The sequence below is a fragment of the Mustela erminea genome, chromosome 3 (assembly GCF_009829155.1).
Source record: "Mustela erminea isolate mMusErm1 chromosome 3, mMusErm1.Pri, whole genome shotgun sequence".
Taxonomy (NCBI): Eukaryota; Metazoa; Chordata; class Mammalia; order Carnivora; family Mustelidae; genus Mustela; species Mustela erminea.
Genome location: NC_045616.1, coordinates 133,401,732 through 133,425,964, shown reverse-complemented (window position 1 = coordinate 133,425,964; position 24,233 = coordinate 133,401,732). Strand labels below are relative to the sequence as shown.

At 42.9% G+C, this 24,233-nt stretch overlaps 1 protein-coding gene and 1 long non-coding RNA gene across 3 annotated transcripts in view; one reads left to right on the top strand and one right to left on the bottom strand.

The window, feature by feature from the left end:
* Positions 1–13,898, bottom strand: part of C9 (complement C9) — a 49,801-nt gene extending 35,903 nt beyond the window's left edge. Inside the window, exons 1-4 of the mRNA XM_032337542.1 lie at positions 13,757–13,898; positions 2,946–3,051; positions 2,386–2,530; positions 1,982–2,129 (exon numbers count right to left, since the gene is read on the bottom strand). Of these exons, the coding sequence (XP_032193433.1) occupies positions 1,982–2,129; positions 2,386–2,530; positions 2,946–3,051; positions 13,757–13,833 (476 nt within the window). The 5' untranslated portion in view covers positions 13,834–13,898. The remainder of the gene's footprint in view (positions 1–1,981; positions 2,130–2,385; positions 2,531–2,945; positions 3,052–13,756) is intronic.
* Positions 11,899–24,233, top strand: part of LOC116586956 — a 48,254-nt gene continuing 35,919 nt past the window's right edge. Inside the window, exons 1-3 of one of the 2 annotated variants that reach the window (XR_004284226.1) lie at positions 11,899–12,079; positions 13,148–13,340; positions 21,094–22,338. This is a non-coding gene — a long non-coding RNA (uncharacterized LOC116586956). Of the gene's footprint in view, positions 12,080–13,147; positions 13,341–21,093; positions 22,339–24,233 lie in introns of those variants that run through there. The other variant, XR_004284227.1, reaches the window with a different exon arrangement.

Sequence of the window (24,233 nt, the reverse complement as noted above, 5' to 3'; positions counted from 1 at the left end):
GCGGGCTAAAATTTCCATATCCTTTCACAAGGTGTAAATTTGCATTGAGTGAAAATACATAATATGTGCAAAGCCCTGCTTCAAGCCCATCTGTTTAGATTAAGGAGAAAACTGCTTCTTGGATCCCAAATACAACAAAAACAATGTCATAATGGACTTCGACCATGGACTCAACAGTCTCTCCCTAAGGAAAGCAGGAGAATGAGTCAGAACGCATTGGAGCAGGCTGTGATCTGGTTATAAGGTGTCTGACAACCTCCATACCATTTACTGACAATTATTAAAAGAACCTCCTGTGTTTGGAGACAAAAACCGTACACTTTGTGTACCTTCAGGCTACACTTTGTGACTCCTACCTTCAGGCTAGGGGCCAAAGACACTTAGTAGGCAATACTTGAATGTTGCTAGGACGAGATTTTATAATGTGAGTAAAGGGTGTGTGAAATGTTTTACCCATTTCCTAACTCTTGGTACCCTGGATTTTTCTCCTTATTGAGATTCAACAAATGCAAGTTCAATCTAGCTTGGAGGGAGAAGACATCTCCATTTATGGCCAACCCTGATCCAGAGACCTTACCTTAGGAACTGCCCCCTACCCTGGATAGGGTTTCTCAGTCTGAGTTCCACTGATGCTGTGGGTCTGGCCACTGTGTACCTTTCAGGATTGGTCCAATCCAGGGCCTCTACCCACTGGATATTGGCAGTGCTCCCTCACCCCCTGAGTCCTCTGTCCCATCCCTCACAGTTATGACAACTGGAATAGTTTCCAGACATCATCAAATGTCCTCTGGGGAGCAAATCACCCCTGGTTGAGACCCAGTACCTTAGTCCCTCTATTAGCCTTGCTTTTACCATGCCCTCATCTTCTTTCCTCTCCTTATCCCCGTCCCAGGAAATAAGTCCTGAACCTGAATTTATTTCTAGGGACAATCTTACCTAATGCCAGTTGACAGTATTTTAGAAGCACCTATTTTCATTAATTCATGAGCTGATTGATTGATTCACCTATTTGTCTATTCCCCAGTGTTGACAGAGCATCTGTGATAAACCAGGCACTGAGATTTATGAGATTGATAAGACACATCGCATGGCAGACAGTGAAACAGAGCCACATGCCATCTCCGTCAATAGACCAGTGGATGTGGGAAAAGATGTGTCTCTGTTGAGTACAATTTGGCAACAAATCTACCAAAGTACCATTATTGAAAACAGCTCAGAACTTTTGGAAACTGAAATGGAAACTATGCCATGGGCATCCCTGGAATGTTCTCTGACTATATGGAACAGCCCCTTGGACCTACATCATTTTCCTAATTCCTAGAACACAGATCTCTGGTTAGTGGTCATTATTCTGTAAAACTCTTGAGTTCTAAACTGTCCAAGACTTCTCATCTGAGTTTAGCTGGCCCTAGCCCCTACATTTTGCATAGAAAATGGGCGAAACTTCACTTTGTAATGAGAACCAGAGTCTCAACACCATCACCAACCAACATCACAACTGCTTCTTCTGCGCTTTCCTCTTGGGTCAGCTCTACAATGCTGTACTCTTCTGAGAACTTATAACCAGATGTCTATCCAGAACGAGTTCCCATGGAAGACAGCGTTACCGACAATTCAAACATCTGAACGGCCAAACCCACCACTGGCAATTCAATGTCAAGTGATAACATGTCACTTGAACATGGCTGTGGTCTTTCTGAAGTTCTAAACTGAGGTGTGTCGCCTCCTGCTGGACTCGGAGAAAATCACCTATCATCCTGATTGTACAGACCCCTTCCTGAGGACGGGCACCTTGTCCAAATGATCTTGAGATACTGACTTTGCACTTACCTTCTTTTAAGCTCAAGCATGTTTCAAGGAGAATGCAGACTGGGGGGCTGCCCTGCCCCCGTGCAGACCCTCCACCACCCTAGCACAGCAGGCAAAGATGAAAGTCCCTTTCTCCCATCTTCATCTAGAAACATTTCAGCCAAATACAGACCCGTAGCCTGCCGTCCGCCCCAGCTCGGATTCTTCCACGACTCTGTCACGGCAGGGGGGACGGGGATCACCTTCACAATCATCCTCGTCTGAAAAGTCCCCACAGTCATTGTCACCATTACACAGAAGCCGTCTCTTGATACATCGGCCTGTGATCAAAATCAAGAAAGACACTGTGTGTTTCATGCCAGATTTCCTCTCTCTTCTTGATGTAAGCAAATGGACTTTAACACGGATGGAGGGGAGGCAGCAGGTACATAGTTGAATTCTTTGTACATTTACAGAAAGCCGTTTGACCAGCCCCTTTCACACTTGGAAACATAAGCGTGTAAAAGCAGGCTTTGTTCTTTTCGTTCGCGAGTGCGCACAGAAGCCCATGGGGAGTAAGGGGGATGTGAGGATTACCTGTACCACATTTAAAGTCATTGCCACAGTCCTCCTCCACGTCTTCACAGGGCTCAGTGGGTTCACACAGTTGTCTGTCTCCCACTGCCTCTATGCACTTCTTCCCGTTGTATTGTCCAAAGATCTCAATGCTCCTTGAACGGAACTGTGCAAAACAAGCTGGAAATATTAGAATTTCTATGGCCAAAAAAGGGTAATGATCTAAAACTGCATCCACAGTACTGTAGCCCTCTAGACCCAGTAAAGTTGATTGTTTCAAGATGGAAGCCCTAAAAGTAGTCACCAATATTAAAGTCATACCTCGCATGCTAGGGTTGTCTGTCTGTCCTTCAGCATCTGATTCTTCAAGGCACACATTTATTATTGTGTGCTATGGTGAGATTTCTAGGCAAACTGAGCCTCATCCACGTAGATATTTATCTTTCCTTCTTAATTGGGAACTCAGTGGGGGTGGGGGTGGGAGCTCCCTGCCTCCTAGTCCTTTTCCTGGAGATGCTGGCAACACAGTTTCCATTTGGGGTCATTGGTGGGGAATGGCATTGGTGGGGAATGACACTTACCTTTAGTCTGAGGCAAGGGTCACATTCTGACCATTCGCTCCAGGAGCTCATTCTGCAGTCTATGGGAAGTGGCTTCTCATTGTCTTCTACTACCTGTGGGCCATAACTAAGAGAACAGAATCATCAACTTCATGGTGTGACTCGTGTCTGTGTCCAAGAAGTCTTCCCGAACCAGTCTGATTTATTTACTATTTTTCTGCTTTCCAAATCAAAGGACTTATCCTTTTTTTTTCCAAGATTTTTTTAAAGTTTATTTGAGAGAGAGTGAGAGATAGAGCATGAGCAGAGGAAGAGGGAGAAGCAGGCTCCTGCTGAGCAGGGAGCCCCATGCGGCACTTGATCCCAGGATGCTGAGATCATGACCTGAGCCGAAGGCAGATGCTTAACCTACTGAGCCATCCAGGAGCCCTGAAAATCAAAGAAATTATCCTTTTACTAGATCTCTCATTTGACATTGGATCATAAGCAGCTTTATGTTTTCAATTGGTCTTCTTATTGAATTCTTGTACTGCTTTGTGACTTAACTTTTGACCCAACCACAACATAGTAAAATGGTGATGAGGGAAACAGGCAAGTCATCGTGCTGCCTGTTTATGTGCATTAGTCTCAGATTTCCTGCTACCTTCTAGAGACCTTTTTTCACTTTGCTTCCCCCAGAGTCTGAAAAAGCTTCCAGTTGCCTGGTTTTCTTGTAAGCCAGCGGGTCCAGGCAAGCACCTGGGAGCCCAGCTTTCCTACCCCTGCTCTGTTCACATCCTAAACAAGACTTACCCTTCACACTCTGCTTCAGGACTGACCCCTCACCATTCTGCATTTTAACACCTATACTTTGGCCCTTACAGCCTTCCCTCCCACCCCAGATCCAAAGCTTAGCTGTGCTTTTCTGAGCTTTGAACTTTCTTTCTTGGTTCACCATTTGGATTTCTTCTGGTTACAACACCTCCTTGGATGACTATCTTCTTTAATGAAAGAAAAGAAAAGAAAACAAAACCAAAAGCAAAAACCACTGAACAAGCATCCTATGAATGCTCTGTCCTGACTTCCCAGAGCTGGCACCTGTCCTTTCTAGAGTGCAGCATCTTGCTCTAGAGGGCTGGCTCCGAAAGGCCATTGCCTCCACGAAGGCTCTAGATCCCAGCTCTCTGAGACATTGACTGAGGTCACTGTCAGTGAGACCACTGAACATGGTCTGCATTAAAACTCTTCCTCCCTCCCAGTTTCTTTCCATGTGTTGTATATTGTGTTCAAGTTTTTGATACTAAACAGAAAGAAGCAAATGAATGAACAAAAAAGACCTTCTTTGTGAACTCTATGTTTTTTCCAGCTGCTCCCATTCCTGCCCTTTCACAATGTAAAAGAACTTATAAAAGAATTGTTATCAAAATATTTGTTTCTCTTTCATAAAAAGGGGGGAAAAAAAGAGTTTCATCTCCCCCTTCATCTTTAGGTACTTCTTAAATTCTCTCATCCTTTTAGCCAACTTCCCTGGGAGAGTAGTTTGAATCCTGTATTTTGTTCCTTACTCCCAATCAATGGCTCAGCCCTCCTGCCCCAGGGACATTGCTCTGGCCAAAGTCAACGATGACTCCCATGTGGCTCAATTGGTCCTTTCAGTGCTTCTCTTATTGACTTCCTTACAGGGGTCAATGCAATTAGCCATTCTTGCTGTTTAAAATACTCTTTTCCCTTGGACTGAATGACACTAAACTACCATTTCTTCTTTCTCTTCCTTCGGTTCTCCTACTCACCCATGTGCTCCTCCTCCTTAGACCATCTCTGGAATGCTGTTTTTCCAGGCCTTGTCCTTGAATCCACTTTTTTGTTTTTTCTCTCTACACTTTCTCAGGGTTTTGGTTTCCATGCACATGCTAATGACGCTCAGAGATAGGTCTGCCGTCCAGACATCTCTCCTGAATTTTAAGCTCTTGGATAAAACTCCCAACTGTACATCTGCACTTGGATTTCATTATGGTCCATTGAACTCAAAATATTCTCAAAACAAATTCATCATTTTTTCTCTCCTCTCAAAGCTGTACCTCCTCCGTACTTACTGTCTGGGTGAACAGCACTTTCATTTATGCAGTTGGCCTGACCAGAGGCTTGGGTGCTGCCTGTCTTATCCTACAACCCTCACACTCATCGCCTATAGCTAATCAACCATTAAAATCTGTTGTTTAGTTTGTAAATGACTCTCAAATCCATCCATCCTTCAGCTCTGCCAGATGCTTCTCTGTTCTACACTAACATCACATCTCTCCTGGATGACAACAATGTCTTGCTAATCCAGTTCCCTTAAATTGTACGTAGGATCTTCTAAAAATGCAGATTTGATTGTACCATACCCCTCCTGAAAACATTTCTGGAACCTTCCTATCACTCTTATGATAAAATCCAAATTTTCTAACATGGTGCGGCAGACAGAGTAATGACACCCCAACATGTCCCCAATCTAATCCCTAGAATCTGAGAATATTTTACCTTACAGGGCAGAAAGGTGTCTGTAGATGTGACTTAGAAATATTATTCTGGGTGGATTCATTCCAAACGTGTAAGCTCCTAAACGCAGAAGAACAGTTCAGGGAGATATAAAGACAGAAGAAGAAGTAGGAGAAATTCAAAGCATAAGAAGGGACCCCACTGGCTTTTGCTGGCTGTGAAAGTGGAAAGAAGCCATGAACCAAGGAAGGCAGGCAGCCTCCAGAAGCTGGAAGAACCAAGAAAATGGATTCCCCCTTAGGGCTTCTGGAAAGATATGCAGCCCTGGTAGCTCTTTGATTTCCTCCTAATGATTCCCCAGGGTTCTGCTTATTTTGCCTCCAAGTAACCAGGTATGTGGTGCAATGAAGGGAAAACTCCCTTGGTTCTAGAAACTGCACCCTGTAGATCTGTGACATGATACTTTTCTCTTTCCCAGCTGCCACTGAGAGCAGCTTCAATGAATACCTAAGTTCAGAGGGTACAGTATGGACTGAAGGGTGACAATGGAAGGTGATATCCACTGTACACACTCCAGAGTGACAAGTCTTTTGCTGGCAAGCCTAGAACCCAGCCCACGATGAGGGCTGCCGAGAAAGGCTATTCATCTGTTTCACACACTGGGCTGAGGATCCTGCTCCAAAAACATTGGCATCACCACAGACTGTTCTCTAATATCTTTTACATAAATAATAAAACCACATAAATTATGTACATGCTGATTCCCTTCTTTCTCAGTTTCTAACTTAAGGACTCCTTTTCTTTTTACAGGTTCAACTCACACTCCGGACTTAGTACAGAGCTCTGCCTTTGATCTTTTATTGCCCTCCTAGACCATGATTTGAGTTCGTCCCTGGAATGACCCTATCCTCTGAAAGACCCCCTAGAAAGGTCCTCTGATCACATCCCTGTCCTGGGAGTGGGACTTACAACCCTCTAGCTATCAGGTGTCATGTATCTGTCATAATCAGATACCACAACCGTGTGGCTGAAACAACAGAAATTTATCTTTTCATAGTTCTGAAGGCTAGAAGTCTGAGATCAAGCTGTCCGCTGCGTTGGTTTCTTGTGAGGCTTCTCTCCTGGGCTTATATATGGCTGGCTTCTCCCTGTGTGTTCAGATGATCTTTCCTCTCTACAGTTGTGTGCAAATTTTTTCTTCTTGTAAGTCGTATTGGATCAGAGCCCAGCAAAATGAACCCGTCTTAACTCAATTACCTCTTTAAAGACCATAACTCCAAACATAGTCATATTCTGAGGTATTAGGGGTTAGGACTTCAACATATGAATGGGGGTAGGGGACACAATTCAGCCTACAACATTCAATAAATGTTTTTTTAACTAAGCAGTTTCTTCTATTTAATTTTTTTTAATTTTTAAAAAGATTTTATTTATTTATTTGACAGAGAAAGACACAGCAAGAGAAGGAACACAAGTAGGGGGAATGGCAGAGGGAGAAGCAGGCTTCCCACTGAGCAGGGAGTCTGATGTGGGGATAGATCCCAGGAACTGGGATCATGACCTGATGCGAAGGCAGCTGCTTAACGACTGAGCCACCCAGGTGCTCCCAGTTTCTTCTATTTGTCTTCTAGTTTTACTAGACAATTTTCAAATCTCATTTTCTCATTAACCTTTTATTCTAACCTCTGAGACATAAATTTTGTAGGTGTTATTAGTTCTCTTTTACAGATGAGAGACTAAAACTAAAATTATACCATTTATCCAAAGTTGGACAGTTAGTGGCAAAACTGGATTCAGAATCAACCTCTCTCCACTCCTAGTTCACTGCCATTTTACCGTTCCCTATGCTATATCCCCCTCTCATCACCAAGTAGATCCTCTTTGAAATGACCTAAATGGTCATAACTTTGTCAATACTTTTTTCCCCTCCTTCCTCCCTCCCCTTCTCCCCACTCCTTCCTTCCTTCCTTCCTTCCTTAATAGAGCTATTCTTTAAAACATATCAATTGGGGGATGCCTGAGTGGCTCAGTCGATTTAGAGTCCGCCTTCAGCTTAGGTCATGATTTCAGGGTCCAGGGATCAAGCCCTGCATCCAGCTCTCTACTCAGTGGGAAGCCTGCTTCTCCCTCTCCGACTCCCCCTGCTTATGCTCTTTCTCCCCCTGCCTCACCATCAAATAAATAAATGAAATCTTTAAAGCACATCAGTTGGACAGCTTGGTTCTTGCCTGGATCTATTTTAAGCTTAAACCCAAATGGTGTCAAATTAGACAAAAATAAGCTGGAAAGTGTGTGAGCATCTGGCTGTTTTCCCTTCATTGCACCAGATACCTGGTGACTTGGAGGCAAAATAAGCAGGATCCTGGGGAATCATCAGCAGGAAGTAGTAGATTATGCAAAAGGAATGCTGTACTGAAATGAATGTACTACATAGATATTAAGAAAGAAGATGAGTGACCTTGGACAGCTCCTTCTGAGCCCACAGCTCCCTCCTGAGCCCCTCTGACTCACTAGGCAGATAATGTTTTGTGGCTCAAAGACTGTGTGTGCACAATGCTTACCACCTGCCTTTTGCCCTGCTGAGTTATTAGGCGGACTGGAGAAGTATTTGCAAAGCACTTTCTGGATTCCTAGATGAAATGTGTTTATCAAGTAAAACGTATCTCTAAGTGTTTCAATCTCAGCTTGAAAGTCACTTCCCAGATCAAAGTGATGTACAGCAGCACTACAGGAGGTCTAAGTCTCGGCCAGGAATGCATTCAATGAAGGGCCATTGATGCACGCCTGCTCCCATCTCTTGGCCATGAAGAGATTCCAGCTTTATTAAAAGGAAACCTCCAGAACAGCTCACACTCCAGGACACATTGCAGCAGACCCAGGTGAAAAAAAAACACCTGCTGTAGGAAGGAATCTTTTTGTCAATAAATAAGGCAATATGGCTCCTTTGAGTGTCGAAATATAAACTTCTTAGGATTGCATTCTTAACCCACAGATCTGCCAGTTTGCTTAGTTCATGTAATTCATCAAACGAAAAGGTAATAGGACAATAATGTCCAACACTCTTTTTTTTTTTTTTTTTTTTTAGGACCTTTCCTGATTTCCCAAGTCTTAACTTAAGAGCTTCTCTCAGGTGCTCCCAATGAGCCAATATTCAACGACCCTCACAGAGGGCCTGCTCTGTGTCAGGAATGGTTCTAGTGTCTGGGGCTACATGTCTTTACCACCGAGTCTGCATTCTAGTGGCTGAGATACAGTAAATGAGAATCCAGCAGATATAGCACGCAGTATCAATGAAGACATGTGAGCGATCAAAGAAAGGAAAGCAGGGTAAGAGGAGGGCTCTCGGACTGGGGTTGAGGAGGGAGCTTTCTTGTATGAAGCAGTCAAAGAACCCTCTCAGAGGAGGTATGGTGATGTAAAAATGTGTTCACAATTTTTTTGGCCATTCTTCCCAACAAAGATGGGTTCTAAGTGCCCTCTGCCTGAAGCCAGTAGTGTCTTTCTTAACACCCTGTTGAGTAGAATGTGGTGGAAGTGAGCCTGCATGTTTTAAAGGCTAAGGTTCGAGAAGGCCATGCAAGTTCTGCTGGCTTATCTCAAGACATGTGCTCTGTGATCCCCTTCCCACTATGGATAAAACTGAATACTGAGTCTACCACATGGAAGACAAAGAGAAAGACGTGGAGATAGATTCTCAAGGAGACTTAAGTGTTCCAGCCCCTAGTGGTTTGAGTCTTCCCAGCCCAAGTGAAAGACACGAGAGTGAAGAAGCCATCATAAGAATCCCGGGCCAAGTCACCATCTGACTACGTCCACGTGGGAGACCCATGGGAACCCCTTCACGGAGCCCAGTCCACCCTTGGACTCATGAGCCAGTAAAATAATCGGTATTATTTTAAGCTACTGTCTTGGGATGGTTTGTTACATAGCAGTATTGACCAAAACAGATGATACTTGGTTAGATACTTGGATGCATTCAGAGAGAAGCTATGTGAGTATCTGGAAAAGGAATGTTCCATGCTAGGGGAAAGTAAGTGCAAAGGCCCTGAGACAGTATATCGGAAGCACCCAAGTACAGTGACAGAGAAGAGTGAGCAAAAAGGAGGGTGGCTGATGTGCCTGGAGAAACAGGTAGGGTTTGTAGGCTGTGGTGAGGAGTTTGGATCTGATTCTGAGCTTGATGGGAATTCTTAGAGGAGTATGAGAACAGGAGTAACATCCAGAGTTATGTTTTCAAAAGACTTAAAAATGTCTCTGGTTGTTAGATGGAAAATTAACTAGTGGGATGTGGGCGAGGCTGGATACAGGCCAGAAATGATAGTGATTTTGGCTAGAATAGTCACAGTGGAGACAGCAGGCAGTGGGCAGATTTGGGACACATTTTAAAGATAATACGAACAGACGTGCTGTTAGATTGCCTGTGGGAAGGATCCAAATAGGGGAGTCAAATGTGATTCCCAGGTTACTACCCGAGTAAGCCAGTGAGTGGTGTAGTTTGGGTGAGGTTGGTAGAGAAATCAGTGAGTATGTTTTGGACATGTTAAGTTTGAGATGCCTCTTAGATTTTCAAGAGCTGCTGACTTAAGTAATTAGACATTATGTTCAAGGAAGCGAGTGCACTATAGATATAAATTTGAGATTTGTCAAAATGCAAGTGCTATGTCCCTCCATAAAGCTGGATGTGAGTGTGTACGGATGGAGTAAGGCTGAGGATGAGCCAACATTTAGTGGAAGTTGTTACAACATGTCTGTAGATTAATGGGAATGATTCGGTACAAAGGGAGCTATTGATGATGCAAGAGAGAGGGGGCAGAGTTACAGGTGCAAAGTCCTTTCAGAAGCTGGAACAGATGAAGCCAGTGGATGAGTGGAAGAGTGAAATGGTGATGGTGGAATGGTGGAAGTCACAGGAGCACATCTTCTCTAGCATCATGGGCTTCATTTGGAGACCTTGGCTGTTTCAGTCACTGTGTATTTGTTTATATTCCTTAGTTGACTGTAATCCAGTGAGGGGAGAGACTCTTATAATGTGTTCAGTATTACACTGCAATTCCTGATGCAATGTCTGGCCTGTGTTGCAAACTCAATAAATAAATTTGCTGTATTACCGAGATGAATAAACAAATGACCCTCCTTGTCCAATAGTAGTTGATGAATAAATATCTGTTAACTTATATTGAATATGAATATTAAAAACACAGGTCTATACAGCCAAAGAAGGAGGGAAAACTGACATTTTGGATATCTTCAATTTAAACACACAATGGGAAATTAATCAGTTTTGAGGAGAATTAGGAAGTTCCTTCTAAATTGATATGACACTGTTTCCAGGATATACTGTAAAGGAAAAAGCAAAGTACAAGACAATATGTGAAAGAAAGGGGAAGGATAAGATTACATATGACTGTATGCTTTAATCTGCACTAAAACATTCTGGAAGGATGCACAGAAGACTAATGAAGGTGGCTGCCTAGGAGAATGGGTTAGGGCAGGAGGGGGTAAGATTCGAAGTACTTAACACTTAAGAACATAAATCTCATGAAAAGTTATAGGTAGGGAAATCAAGACTTCTCAAGGTACACTTTGTTATATTTTTTGATCTTTGAGCCCTGTAAATATGTTGTTTATTTACAAATTAAAAAGAAAATATAATGATAGCTGTGCCCATGGAGCCTTCAAAGCAGGACGGTCACTGTGCTGAAAACATGGCGTGAATTATCAGGAATTTCCCATAGCAAGTCACAGTTTTATTTCCACTTCGAGGTGAGGAACAGATTTAGAGAAATTAAGGACTTTGCCTAAGGTTACAAAGCTAATAAATGATGGACTCTGGAATCAAACTCAGGGCACCTGCTTCTAGGACCTGTGTTAAGAGCTATGATTCTCCTAGCACACTGGTTTTAACATTCTCTACAGAGATACTGTCCTGATAATGATCTATTCTCACCGTCACTATTACGTTCACAAACAAAGGATTATTGATTGATTCCTAATAATTCACCGGTAGCAATAGTTCACTGTCACTTGGCTTCAGGTGAAACGTGTGCAGCCGGATGATAACCCCTGAAGGGTGGCTGTAACTCGATTTCTTCCTTTCCTCCAAACTAGAAGGCATATCCAAGTAATAGCAAGTAATTATTTTAAAGAATGTTTTGCATATACTACGTTTTGTGCCAGGCACAGTCGCTTTAAGTACTATATATATATATATATATATATATATATATATATATATATAAATATATAAATAATAATTTAACTGTCACGAGACCCTTATTAGATAGGTGCTATTTATTGTCACTGTTAAGGGGTGAATTGTGTCCCCCCACCCCATTCCCCCAACCAGAAAGTTAAGGTTCCAACCCCTCTACCTCAGAATGTGACCTTACTTGGAAAGAAGGTCTTTACAGAGGAAATTAAGTTAAAGTGAATTTATTATGGTGGGCCCGAATCCAGTATGATTGGTGTCCTTCTACAAAGAGAAAATTTAGAGCCTGACAAACAGCCATAGAAGAAGGATGATTGACAATAGCCCTGTGGTGCCAGAGGCAGGCGCTAAAATGAGGTAACTACAAGCCACAGATGCCAAAGATTGCCAGCTACCAGCCGAAGCAGAGAGGGATCATACCTAGGGTCTCAGAGGGAGCACCGCCCTGTGGACACCTTGATTTCAGACTTCCAGCCTCCAGAATCGTGAGGTAATAGATTTCTGTTGTTTGAAGCTGCCTGATTTCTGGTACTAGGAAAAGAATACAGCTGCCACCCTACAGATGAGGGAACCAAGGTACAGAAAGTTTGAGTGACGTGCTCAAACGTACATGGTTTCTTCGTTGGTAATGACACCTGCAACTGAGTTTGGGAAGCCTCACTCCAGAGGAGTGCTCCATCCTGATCAACTCTGTATTTTAAAAAAATCATTTGCAAACTCCAGTGCTCTGGTCGAACTACGTGTCTCACTTCCTGACGGATCTGAACACTGTCAAGGGGCAGAGCACGGAGTGTTGGAGCAGGGTAACCCTCATAAACTCCTAAGGGGCTTGGAAGTGAGGCGCTCGAAGCCAAATCTGGCTCAGCAGTGCATCTGCTCCGAGCTGGGGGGCCGGCCAGGGGGCCTTTGTGGTCCTCCCTGAAACAGCTGAGTGCGGCCAGGACCCAGGGACGCAAACTTCAAAGTGGTTGCAGGCTTTCCTGCAGACTCTCCTTTTTGATCAGCGGGAGTCTCAATCCAGGAATGCGGGTTGTTTAAATTATTTTTTTTAACTTAAGAAAGGGTCAGGGTAAGTACCAGAAGGCTAAAGCAACTTTTAGTAACTGCCTTCCCAAATCCCTTTTGTCCCCGATGTCAGGTAAGTGAAAATGTTTTCCGAATGGAACATGGCTTTTTAACTCACACTACATGCCGGTAGGGCCCAGGAGGCGTGGCGGCCCCCGAGGTAGCCGAGAGGCTGGTGAGGATGTGCTTGCCATGGCCATCAGTTTCCAAAACAGAATTTGGTTAAGCTAAGAGTCAGATGACCAAAGTGGAAATGGCTGCAGGTTGCAGTGATGTCAGGGCAGAGGGTTAGTGTTTGGGCAGATATTGTCCCCCAACAATACTGTCAAAACCGGAAATAGTTCAATACTGTCCCCGGGTTTCATCATTCTGTATTGGATGGCGGACGTGTTCTCCAGCAATTCCAGGTGCAGCAGTGGTGTTCAGTAAGCAGATACTATCTTATGATTTATTTCCTGGCTCAGCTTGGCATAAGTTTCTTGTTCCCAATTAGGATCAGAACAAAAGGAGAGAAAGTCAGTCTTTGCTGGAAGCATGGCTGGTGGGTCCGCAGGATGGTGATTCTTCTTGAAGGATAGAACTACAATCCGAAGCCTGAGATCAAAATGTGTGCCTCTGGACACAACCTGGGATGTCAAGGAGGAGAAGCAAAATGCCTCACCCTCACCTGACACACCCGCAGAAAGGTGAGGTAGTCCACCATAAAGGGTGGTAGACATTGAGGCAGAATAAGGGAGAGATTAATTTTCTTTCTTTTAAAGTTTTCAGATGTGAAATACTGATAAACCCAGGTTTATCCATCATACCCTGGTGAAACTGCTTTGTTTCATCATTCCGAGTATTGAAAGACTATCTCGGCCTTAACATTTGAATGGCTGTTTAAAAGAAATTGCTGGAAACGGCTACAGCTCTCCATAGAAAACTCTCAGAAACGTACCCCTGTACTTTTCCTCACCCCTTTTCAAAGGTTAAACTCTGGGACTATCTATCTCAAAGTGGGGTTGAAAAAAAATTTGTTTAACCTCCTTTCCTGCTAAGAAGTAGACCTTGAAATATCAAAGCCGGAAGTGAAATTCCAGAGACAAACGGAAAAGCAACTCACCTAGGAGTGGGCTCGGCGGTCAGCAAACTTATTTCTAAAATGCATAGTGCAAAGGCAAACCTCTGGCTGGCAAACATCTGCTCTGACTAGGCGGCCCCGCGTGGAATGGCCAGATGGATCCCGCAAGGCATTTATCTGCAAAGGGCGGGACAACTGGGGGGCAATTACTGCTTGTTTTCCGTTGGGGTTTCTGTCCAACTGGGTTTCCTGGGAACCAAAGTCCAATCAAAGGGGAGTCATGTCGTAATTCTTCGCCTACTGTTTTCTCATATTGACGAGCATATTCGAGTACCCAGCCCCGTGAGTGCTGAATTGACTAAGATTAACAGGAGCATTAAAAACAAAACAAAACAACAACAACAAACAACAAAAGAAAAAACAAAACAAAACAAAACAAATCTCCAGTGTTTCTCATCTGGGGAGACTCTGGGAGGAAGGATGAGAGAGTGAGCAATTTGGGGGAAAATGGGTCTGTGGGTGATTCTCAGAGAGGCATTAAATTAATAAAAGAAATCAGTCAAAGAACTGCGGTGACTGGAGCATGAGGCAGGGACCGGTGCAGCCACCTGAGACCCAGCCCTGTGGGTCATTGCCACAGGCGTGCCAGAGAAGTGCAAGATGCGGTCAAGGTACAAAGCTGGCTTTTTCTGCATAGACTCGGCGGGTCATTCTGAAGAATCTAGGGAAACTCTACTGCGTGTACATTATCCCACAGGAGGATATGACCTCCTTATCTCAGAAATGTACCTGTCAGAGAGATAGATTCTGAGATGGGGCAGTTTGCTCCAGCCCATGTTAAAGGACCCCCTCCCTTTCATATTTTCACTTTCTCAGGGACTGGTGGAAAGGGTAAGGTGTTTTCTAAGTGCTAGAGAATGTGGATGTCTCTGCTGCTCTTAAACACTGGTTAGAGAGTAGAATGACCTTGGACCCGTGCAAAGCCACTGATGCCCGCCCTCTCACCCCCCCCCGTCCCCGCCCATACCTGATTAGACAATAACTGATCTGAGAGGGGACCCTGCATCCGTATCTTTTAAAAGCTTGCTGGGTCATTCCAATGTGTGGTCAGGGTCGGGATTTAGAATGACCAGCTTGAGAAGCAGTATTTCATTATGTTTTTGGGAGACAATGTTTGGAACACAGGACTTAAGGGGCCTCCATCAGTACTTACTAATTACAAAGAGGCAATTTGCACACATATGCAATCTGGTAAAGCAGAGGGTGGGGTTGGGGGATAGCAGACAGCTAGTTTTTCCAGCACTGCATTACCTTTCCACGAATGGTCCTACTAGAGTCAAAGTTATTCTCCACAGGCTTTATTGCCTCCCTTTCCTTTTCATGGGGTGAGTTTGAGGTCTCTAATGGGACTAATTTCATTGGTTCCTGACCCTGTTGTCTACCTGCAGACTGTGACTTGATCATTAGATGTAAATGGAGATTGAAAATCACCTCTGTACTCAGAGACTGAGTTAGCCGCCCCCACTCCCCAATCCCTGGTCTCCTGGGGTGGAAGAGGGGAAAAGGGGAATTTCTTACTGGTTGGTTGTTTGAATGCTGAATTGCTCTGTAGACGTTCTATTTATTTTATCCCCATGGTTCAGGCTAAATGTAATGTAGCCAAGGAATGGGAGCAGCAGAATATAACAAAACTATATTATGTATTATATGTTAGTGATATGTAAAATAAAATACATCTTACAATTTTGTAGTGCTTTTAACTCTTCTTTGCCCTTAACATCTGTTATGTGTCTGACATGTTTTTATTTTGTTTTATTTTATTTTTTTGACATGTTTTAAATGAGGTTTATACTTCAGTTATATCTAGGGGAAGTGAAGCATGCTGAACCCCAGAAGTGGAAAAATAGCATTTTTATTTAATATGTAATGACTTTCAAAGAAAAGAAGGGACAAACATTTATCAAACTTTTCTAAGGGGTCAAGCTAATAGACATATATTATAACTAACATACACACACATATAAAAATGTAATTTTATCCTCAAAATAATCCATTTTACATTGAGGAAATGGAAGTGCACTGAGGTTACATAATTTGCCCAGCATCACCACCTGCAGTTGCTGAGAAATGGCGTTTGAACTTTGCGCGCCTGACTCCACGTCTCAGGCTCCTTCCACCACACATTAGTCCTATCGTTGTTTTTGTTTTAATTATGTCACCTTAACATGAGACGATAACATTTCTCACTAAACCCTCTCAACTCCCTAAAAGGTAGGCTTCTGGTTTAGCTTTACAGATGAGGTGCAGAGGAATACAGCCAAGGCTATATGGACAAAGTGGCCGAGGTGGGATTTGAACAAAGCTCTGATGCCAGAGTTTTCCACCCTGCTGAGGGCCCTCACAGTTTTCTCCACTCAGGAGGCTTCAAAAAATATATTTTTTAAAAATTTCCCTTTGGTTTCAGTTTGCTTGGGGACTTCGTGGCAGTAAATTATATTTATTGTCCAATAATAGTACTTTTGCTCCTTTTTAAGGCAGAGTCACGCACATGTGTACTTTAGAATGTGCAACCGTCGGGCAGAACACTTAATTTTTACTGCAGAATTGTAAATGTGTTGGGCATAATTCCATCTGGATCTCTTAAAGTGATGGAAGCTGTTTTTGGGAAGTTTATTAGTAGACATTTCATGGACTCCCTCAGGACCCAAGTAGAAGCTGCCACCTCAACTCGTGTCTGTTTCTGACTGGATCCCGAAAGATCCACGGCTCTAACAGTGCTACCCTGACCCTGTAGTACTTTCACTTAAAACACATGCGCTTGCTGGAGAGAATTAGAATTGTCAAATGTTAGGCCCTTGGTTTGGGGTGTGTCCTACTTGACGCTTTGTCCTCAACATCTCGGATGTGCCTACGGCCATGAGGCTGCAACAGAGAGTGGGAGTTGTGATTTATAGATGAATAAATCAATGTGGATGAGGAAAATGATGTCCAGGAAGGGGAGGTGACACTCCCAAGGTCATACAGTCGGGGTGGGACAGCATTGGATTCCAGCCCTCTCCACTGTTGGTTCTACGCCACTTTCATTACAGAACTTCCAAACAGCCTCTTTTCTAAAGGAAGAGAACAGTTTCTCTGTGGAGTGGCTCTGGGGCTCTGTGTCAAGTTCAATGGGAGTGCTGTCAGTCTGGCATCTCTTTACAGTAATAAGAATTCCTGAGGCTCAGATCTGTTTACAGTCACATGGAACTACTTAGGGCCCCCTTGATTGCATTACAGCACTTCATTTATGGAAAGACTCAATATGATCCCTTTTCCTTTTGAAGCTGACAAGATCTGGCTATGCCACCTTCTACCCTTCTGTTTACCAACACTGCTGACTGTCTACATTCACCCAAGACTTTTGACGCTGTCCTCTCTCTTTCTCCTCATAGATTGGTTGGTTGTTTGAATGCTGAATTGCTCTGTAGATGTTCTATTTATTTAAATCTAAATTTATTTAAATCTAAATCCAGCCTTTCCTTTCGTGATCTCAGTGTTCTCTGAACCACCCCACCTCAGTCTTTCTTGATGCCAACAGTTCTATGAATATGTATCTTAATCCCATTGAGGCCACTGTCCTAAAGTCATTCTAACACCTGTAAAGGCTTCATCTTCACAAATGTCAATATCCTACTTCCAGTTACCTCATCCTCATACTCTCAATATCCCTTTTCTTTGCTTTATTGAACAACCAGATCCTTGATTTCTCCATTTTTGGGTTTCTCTTATTGCTCCTGCCTTTGTTAACCACAATTTTTTGCAATCTGTATCAACTTTCTTCCCTTACTACATGGTTATGCTCAACCTATTACAGTTTGTCCTTGGCCTTTACTACTCCACGGAAGACCTCCTTATTGCTAAATTTGGTGGACACTTCTAGGCCCTGATCTTCGTCCCATTGGGGCATCTGACTTGACTGGCCATTCTTATGCTTTAAAATTCTCTGTTCCCTTGATTTTTGTAATACAACATTTTCTGATTTTTGTTTTTAAGGATTTTATTTATTTACTTGACAGAGAGAGAGATCACAAGTAGGCAGAGAGGCAGGCAAGAGAGGGGTGGGGGAAGCAGGCTCCCTGCTGAGCACAAAGCCTGATTTGGGGCTTGATCCCAGGACCCTGAGATCATGACCTGAGCTGAAGGCAGAGGCTTAACCCACTGAGCCACCCGGGAGCCCCAACATTTTCTGATCTTCTGGTCTCTTTTGCCAGCTCCTCTCCCTTGTCCATTATACAATGCTGACATTCCTCTGGGGTCTGTCCTCCATCCTCTCTGCTTCTCAGTCTATCTCTTCTCTTCTTGCCCACTCTAAAAATTAAGCCTACTCGTCGGAACCAGAAGTCTCACCATTGAGGTTCCTTTACCAGGATCTTCTGCGTTCTTGTTTTAGAAGTATAGATATCTCGAAGTGATACTTTTTGAAAAGTGCAAACTTATGGTGTTACTTCCCAGCTTAACAATCCTCAAGTGCTTTTAAGAAGTCTCAAGGCAGAGTTTGATTTGCCCATAGGGTAATTTGAACTTGCTGTGTCTAAAATCATACACGTAATTCTTGCCCTATCCCTGTCAAGGAAGTTCTTCTTATATTCTTTATTTTCATGAATGAGTCACCAATAACTGTCTTTCTGGTTTCTATATCTGGAAGTCATCTTTCTTTTTATTGCTTTAGTATTTCGACAGTGTGCATAATGGTAAGTGGGTTCATCATGGGTACTTCATAGTTATTCCATAGTTATTTCAGAGTTACTGGATGACTGGTTGATTTCACTTGGTTCAGGTATGTTTGGTTTCTGGAACTTGGAGCTTTGACAAAAAGAAACCAGTATTTGAGGACAAAACTAGTACAGTTTTATCAATTAACAACATGTAAACCCAACTCAATATAATAGGGGATGATGCTTTGCAAATCTTAAATTTTCTTTAATTTTCTCCTTTAAAATTGTTTTTTGACTCTGAGACCTCAAGGCTGAACTGTGAGGCTTATTGCCCAGGGATGGAGATGGTGGAATAAAGCAGCGATTGGTCACCTGTGAATCTCAAAGTAGTGGGGATAGCATGACTTGTGGTGTAGATAATGCAAGAAGACTGCCTCTCTTGTTGGAGCAGAGCAGTTGTGAGAGGGTGAGAGGGAGAGGGAGGGAAGCAGGCCTGGAGATGAGTGTTTGTAGTAGGCCACACTTTGGAATGGGGCCAGCATGGTAAGTAGGTTGAGGTCAGAGCAGATGTTTCTTTCCTTGCCATCTGGAACTCTGGGAGAGCAACTTCCAGACTTTCCCAGTATGGGGGAAGCCAAACCAGAACAAAAGTGGTTGTGGTGTGTGGTTGGGCAGAGGAAGAACTGAATTTGACTTCATAGGTTTCTTTGGCTTTTGTGGGCCACAGAGGATACCAAGAAGTTCCCAAGCCCTGACGAGGGATAGAGACGGTAGCTGGCAAACTCGCTGTCCATTGAGGGCAACATGGCCCTAGGGTTGAGGCACAGAGATGTAAAGGCACTCACAGGCAGATGTCCACAGTCCAGTTAGTGAGGACCAAGGTAGGGGCCCAGGCTTTGTACAGAACGACCAGACCTTGTAGGTCCATCAGCTGCATGGAGAGAAACAAACTCCCCATGCTTTAGCCAAGAGTATTAGCCACAGATCCCACAAGATAGTGGCCAACTAGATGAAGTATGTGCTGTAGACTAGAAGATTCAGAGGAGAGTACAAGGACCTGTCTGAGGATCCAAGCTCCTTCTCAATGTTCCTCTCCCCCCATCAAACTAACCATCATCATGGGGAAGAGCAGGAGAAGGGGAAGAATTGTGAACCACTGGACACATAGCTGAGAGAGAAATTACTCTTAGAGGGAGTCATCATGACTAGATCGGGGTTGCAGGACCTCACTAAGTGTTGGCATTCACATCTAGCGGAGTAGAAACTGAGGAAGAGCACATTGGGAAAAGAGAGAAGGAAAGATGGGAAGAAGGAAAGAAAGAGAGAAAGAGAGAAAGGGAGAAAAGGAGACAGGAAGGGAGAAAAAGAGGAAAGAAGAGAGAGAGAGAGAGGGAGAGGGAGGAAGGGAGGAAGGAAGGAAGAAAGGAAAAAAAAACCACAACATAGATATATTTTCTCTCTCCACCCCAGTGTAGTGTAAGCAAATTTTTGACCCAATTTAAGGAAAAAAAAATTATTTTCTTCTCTAGGCATGTTTTGCTAATCCTTCTTCTCTAGGGAAGGGCCAGTTAGTAATTACAGATGATTTAACTCAGGAACTTAATCCCATTTCTGGTCTGGCATCATCAACTCCTTCATTTTTTCCTCTTTACTGATCTGTGCTTTTCCCTGCCATGGGGCTATGTGTGTATGGTGGATGGGCTGCAAGGCACCTCTCTGCTCTGTGTTCACTTGTTCAGTTTCCAGTCTCTACAGTGCAAGGGTTTGTGTTTGTCAAATCAGAAGAATGAGGAAAGTCATCACCACTAATAAGTTTTTTTATACCCTGGAGAACTGAGAAGGAGAGAATAAAAAGCACTGTGTAAAATAAACTACGTTGTGAATACATAATTTTGATTCAGTTCATTAAAAACATGATGCCATGGGGTATCCGATTTTATGAAACATAGACACGAAAGAATTACTGTTATAAAATTGGGCTCCTCATTGACCATGGAACATGCAACTAGCCTTCCATGAGCAGAAGCAGGATGGTTTAATATTTATAATGCAGAAGATATGGGGAGAACATTACTCACAACCTATCTTTCATTGTGAGTGGCCTGTAACTTATGTTAAATGCGCTGATGGGAAATACCTGAATTAGAATACGTTATGTGAGGTTAGATTGATGTGTTGCATTTATCATAACTAGAAAATTCAAACTTTTAAGTGACACCTAATTCATTCTGAAAATGTGCCCTACAAAGCCCAAAGGGGGATCAACCTGCCGAATTAAACATAAGCGTAAGCGTATCATGATGGGCATATTGGTGACGGGAAGCAGAAGAGGAGACCAGTACTATGAAGAGAAGAAAATCTTGGTGAATGGAAGATAGGCCAGCATAACGGCACTGGGGCCAGGTTTTGGAGGCAGTGGAGTGCTGGAGTGGTGAATTTGAGGTTAACTGCAAGGACACTGGACACTTCAGTCCTAGCTTTGTGACTTTGGGAATTCCTCAGTGTCCTCTTCTACAAAATGGTGGTGATAGTAGCAGCCTGCTTCATAGAACTGACATGGAAATTAAGTCGTTTGTTGTAACACACTCAGAATAGTGTCTGCGGATGGTAAATGCTGGGTAGGTGTTTGCTATTATTATTTAGTGACTTCTGTGGGCCATCCCTGAATCCAGTCTGTCTTTCCAGATTTGGCAGTCATGCTTGCAGCGAAGGGAAATGAAGAATGGTGAAGCACGTCAGCAAGAGCTCGGGGAATTCTACAGTCCTCTCTCCTCTCTCCTTCCAACTGAGATGGTGCATCATTTTGATGTCAAAGTACGTTATGCCCACATTCAAGCTTCCTGGATGGGGGCTTTTAGTTAACCCACGCCTTTCTAACTTTTATAGTCTCTGGTAACCCTCATGATATTAATACACAGAAACCAGTCTTCTGCATTCTTGAGCTTATACTTTCTAGTGAAGGTACCTTGATATTGGCTTTGCTGACTATGCTTTCCATGTGTGGGTTTCTCTTCTGCCCTGAGCATGTTATGTCGTCAAAGATTGCTATGATCTGCACTTGGAGGCAGGCCAATTTGGGTTAAACTATCACCCAGACATGTGGGGGACACATTGGCTAATCCATCACCCATTTCCAAGGCTCTATTGCCAAGGCAGGCTTCAAGGACATGCGAACTGTGTAATTGGACAGGGCTCAAGCACTTGGAAAGGTCCCATGGTAGGTTTCATGCTCTATTAGTGCCATCTTGAAATTTTTAATATTGTGTTTGGACTTTTGTTTTGAAAACAAGTTTGATTGGAAAATGGAGCATAACATGAGCAGAGGAAATGTATGCTGTGTCTCTTACTCCATACTGCCACATTTGCACAGAATGCTTATGTTGTCCCATGAACAGGGAATTCAGGTGGACCCATGATGTGTGGGAGTTCAATGAATGAAAGCAAAAGTGAATATAAGATTGGCGTATTGTGCTTAGCATCGTGTACCTATACCCAAATACCTAGTCCTGAGAGGTCATCTCTCCATTTGAACCAGAACTGACTTCCAATACAAGAAGAAACACAAATGAACAAAAAACACTATCAGATATTTCTTAATACTAGTGTTACTTCCTTACATCAGCCATCTACTTATGCTGAAAATAATCATATAAAAGGAAAGAAAAAAGTAGGGTCTACCATATTTCTTCTTTCCACCATTTTTCTTTACTCATTGGTAACTAAAGGTAACACGTACTGACTGATAGAATGTTCATGTATCAAGAAGTGAATTGAAAACAGTTGAGTTAGTTTTAGGCCATGTTTCTACTGTTCTTGTAGGAATCAAATACATATTATGTTAAATATATATGCATGGATGAGTTATGAAATACAAATTGTATAATTTCAGAGATTGCACTTGCCAGCTAAAGATTATCAATAAAATTCACATGAAAGCTTTAAAATTTCATTTCTTTTTTACTTAGAACAACATTAAATAGCAAATAAAATATATCATAATAAGAAAAAGGTTACAAAAGAAAGGATATGTCATGCATCAATGTATTTAATGGCACGTTTTCTCCTGGTTTATGAACAATGGATCTTCTATTTTTATTTTGCTCTAGGTCCCAGAAATTATTTAGCCAGCCACATCTCATCCTTAACTACGTTCACCATAGAGGCTGACAAAGCTTAAAGCTTGATTTCCCATCCTCTTCCCTTCCTCCCATTCTGCCCTCCTTGAAGACTGATGTCCTATTTGGAGCTGTACAGCCATCTCGTGACCATTAGGCAATAAACACAAGAAGAGAGTGTCAAAAGGCTACAAAATTTAGCGTGAAAAGCTAAAATAGAGACCATGTCCTTGAAGGCCTTGTTGAGCCGCTCAGCCAATACCAGCAACCGTCTATCTGGACTTTTTATGTGAGAAAATAACCCACTAGTAATTTTAACCATTGTGAGCCTTTCCTTTGATGTCGTCCATTCATTAGCAATGGGTACGTGGGCTATAACGTGCCAGCCTATTCTCAGAGGTTGACAACTCCTCCTGCTTCTAGCTCTATCATCTCCATCATCAAGTCTCTAGGCCAGTCTCTTAGGCTAGTGAGGGAGCTAAGGAGGCAAACATCATATCAGCTTTCCATTCCCCTCCCCCTCCCTCTCCATTAGCTCCTACGTTCCAACACTCCTCTTAGCTGCCCCTGAACAGAAGGCTCTGTGATGATCAATCAGTGTTAGTAAGTTATCTGGTAGAAGTACCCTCAGACACACCCCCAGAACCATCCATAGCTCAGCCTCAGCCCAGTCAGGTCATCATGTAACTTTTACAATGGTAATAATTTCACATTCTTAAAATTCAGGTAAAATAATAATGATTGAAGTTAACCAAGTGAAAAGAGAGATTTGACAGAAAACTCTGTAAATAACATCAGAAGAAAACGTAGTCATGGAGACTTTCGGAGTCAGGTGTTTTTCCTTCTTTTATAACCACCTCAACTTTGGTCAAGGTGGAAACCCAGTTTCTTTGCCACTGAGTAGCCCACACTGTCATCTCCTTGGAGACTGGCACTTGTATGATTTCAGCACACAATAGAGATTTAGTAATTAGGCACATAATTCCAGAAAAGCAAGGACAAACAAGGGGCTCAGGCCCTCATTAGGTGAGATGACACATGGCTGGCCCTTGGCCATCAGCCTGGCTATAATTAGGACATGTTAACAAGGCTGCTGCTGTCACACTGTGTGTGTCTATGTTTGGTATATCAATTTAGAACTGAGTCTTAGTTATTTTTAATAGAAGAAAGTTAGTAAAAACAACATTTCCCGGCAAGAATGAGATATTTTACTATTTAGCAATTTCCTCCAATGGTAATAGCTTAAATATTTACCAGGGACTTTTAGAGAGTGCCTGGCTTTTACTAGAAGATTTTCTATCGAACTTATTCCGGGAAAAGGGGTCAGAGTCCACACTCATGTTTTTTCAGGGTCAACCAACTTCTGAGTTAGCTACATCCTCTGTCCCCCCACCCCCACCCCGGCCCCCTTGCTTTCAGCACAGGAAAGACACAGAATGTGTTTTGCTTTCTCTAGACACCAGGGTTAACATTTTGATGGAGCAGTCTGAAATCACAGACTGAAAAGATATCCCTACCACAAGGCAGTTTTATAATAAAATACTACAGAAATCACTCAAGGGTTGGAAGGGATTTTAAAGCATGAATGCCATTCTTAGATGAGAGGGAACAGTGACAGCTCCCACCCCATGGGATTATGATATCAATAGAATGAAACTATGTTGCATAAATGGTAAAGCACTTCCTAGATGCAAGATTACCTTGATAAAA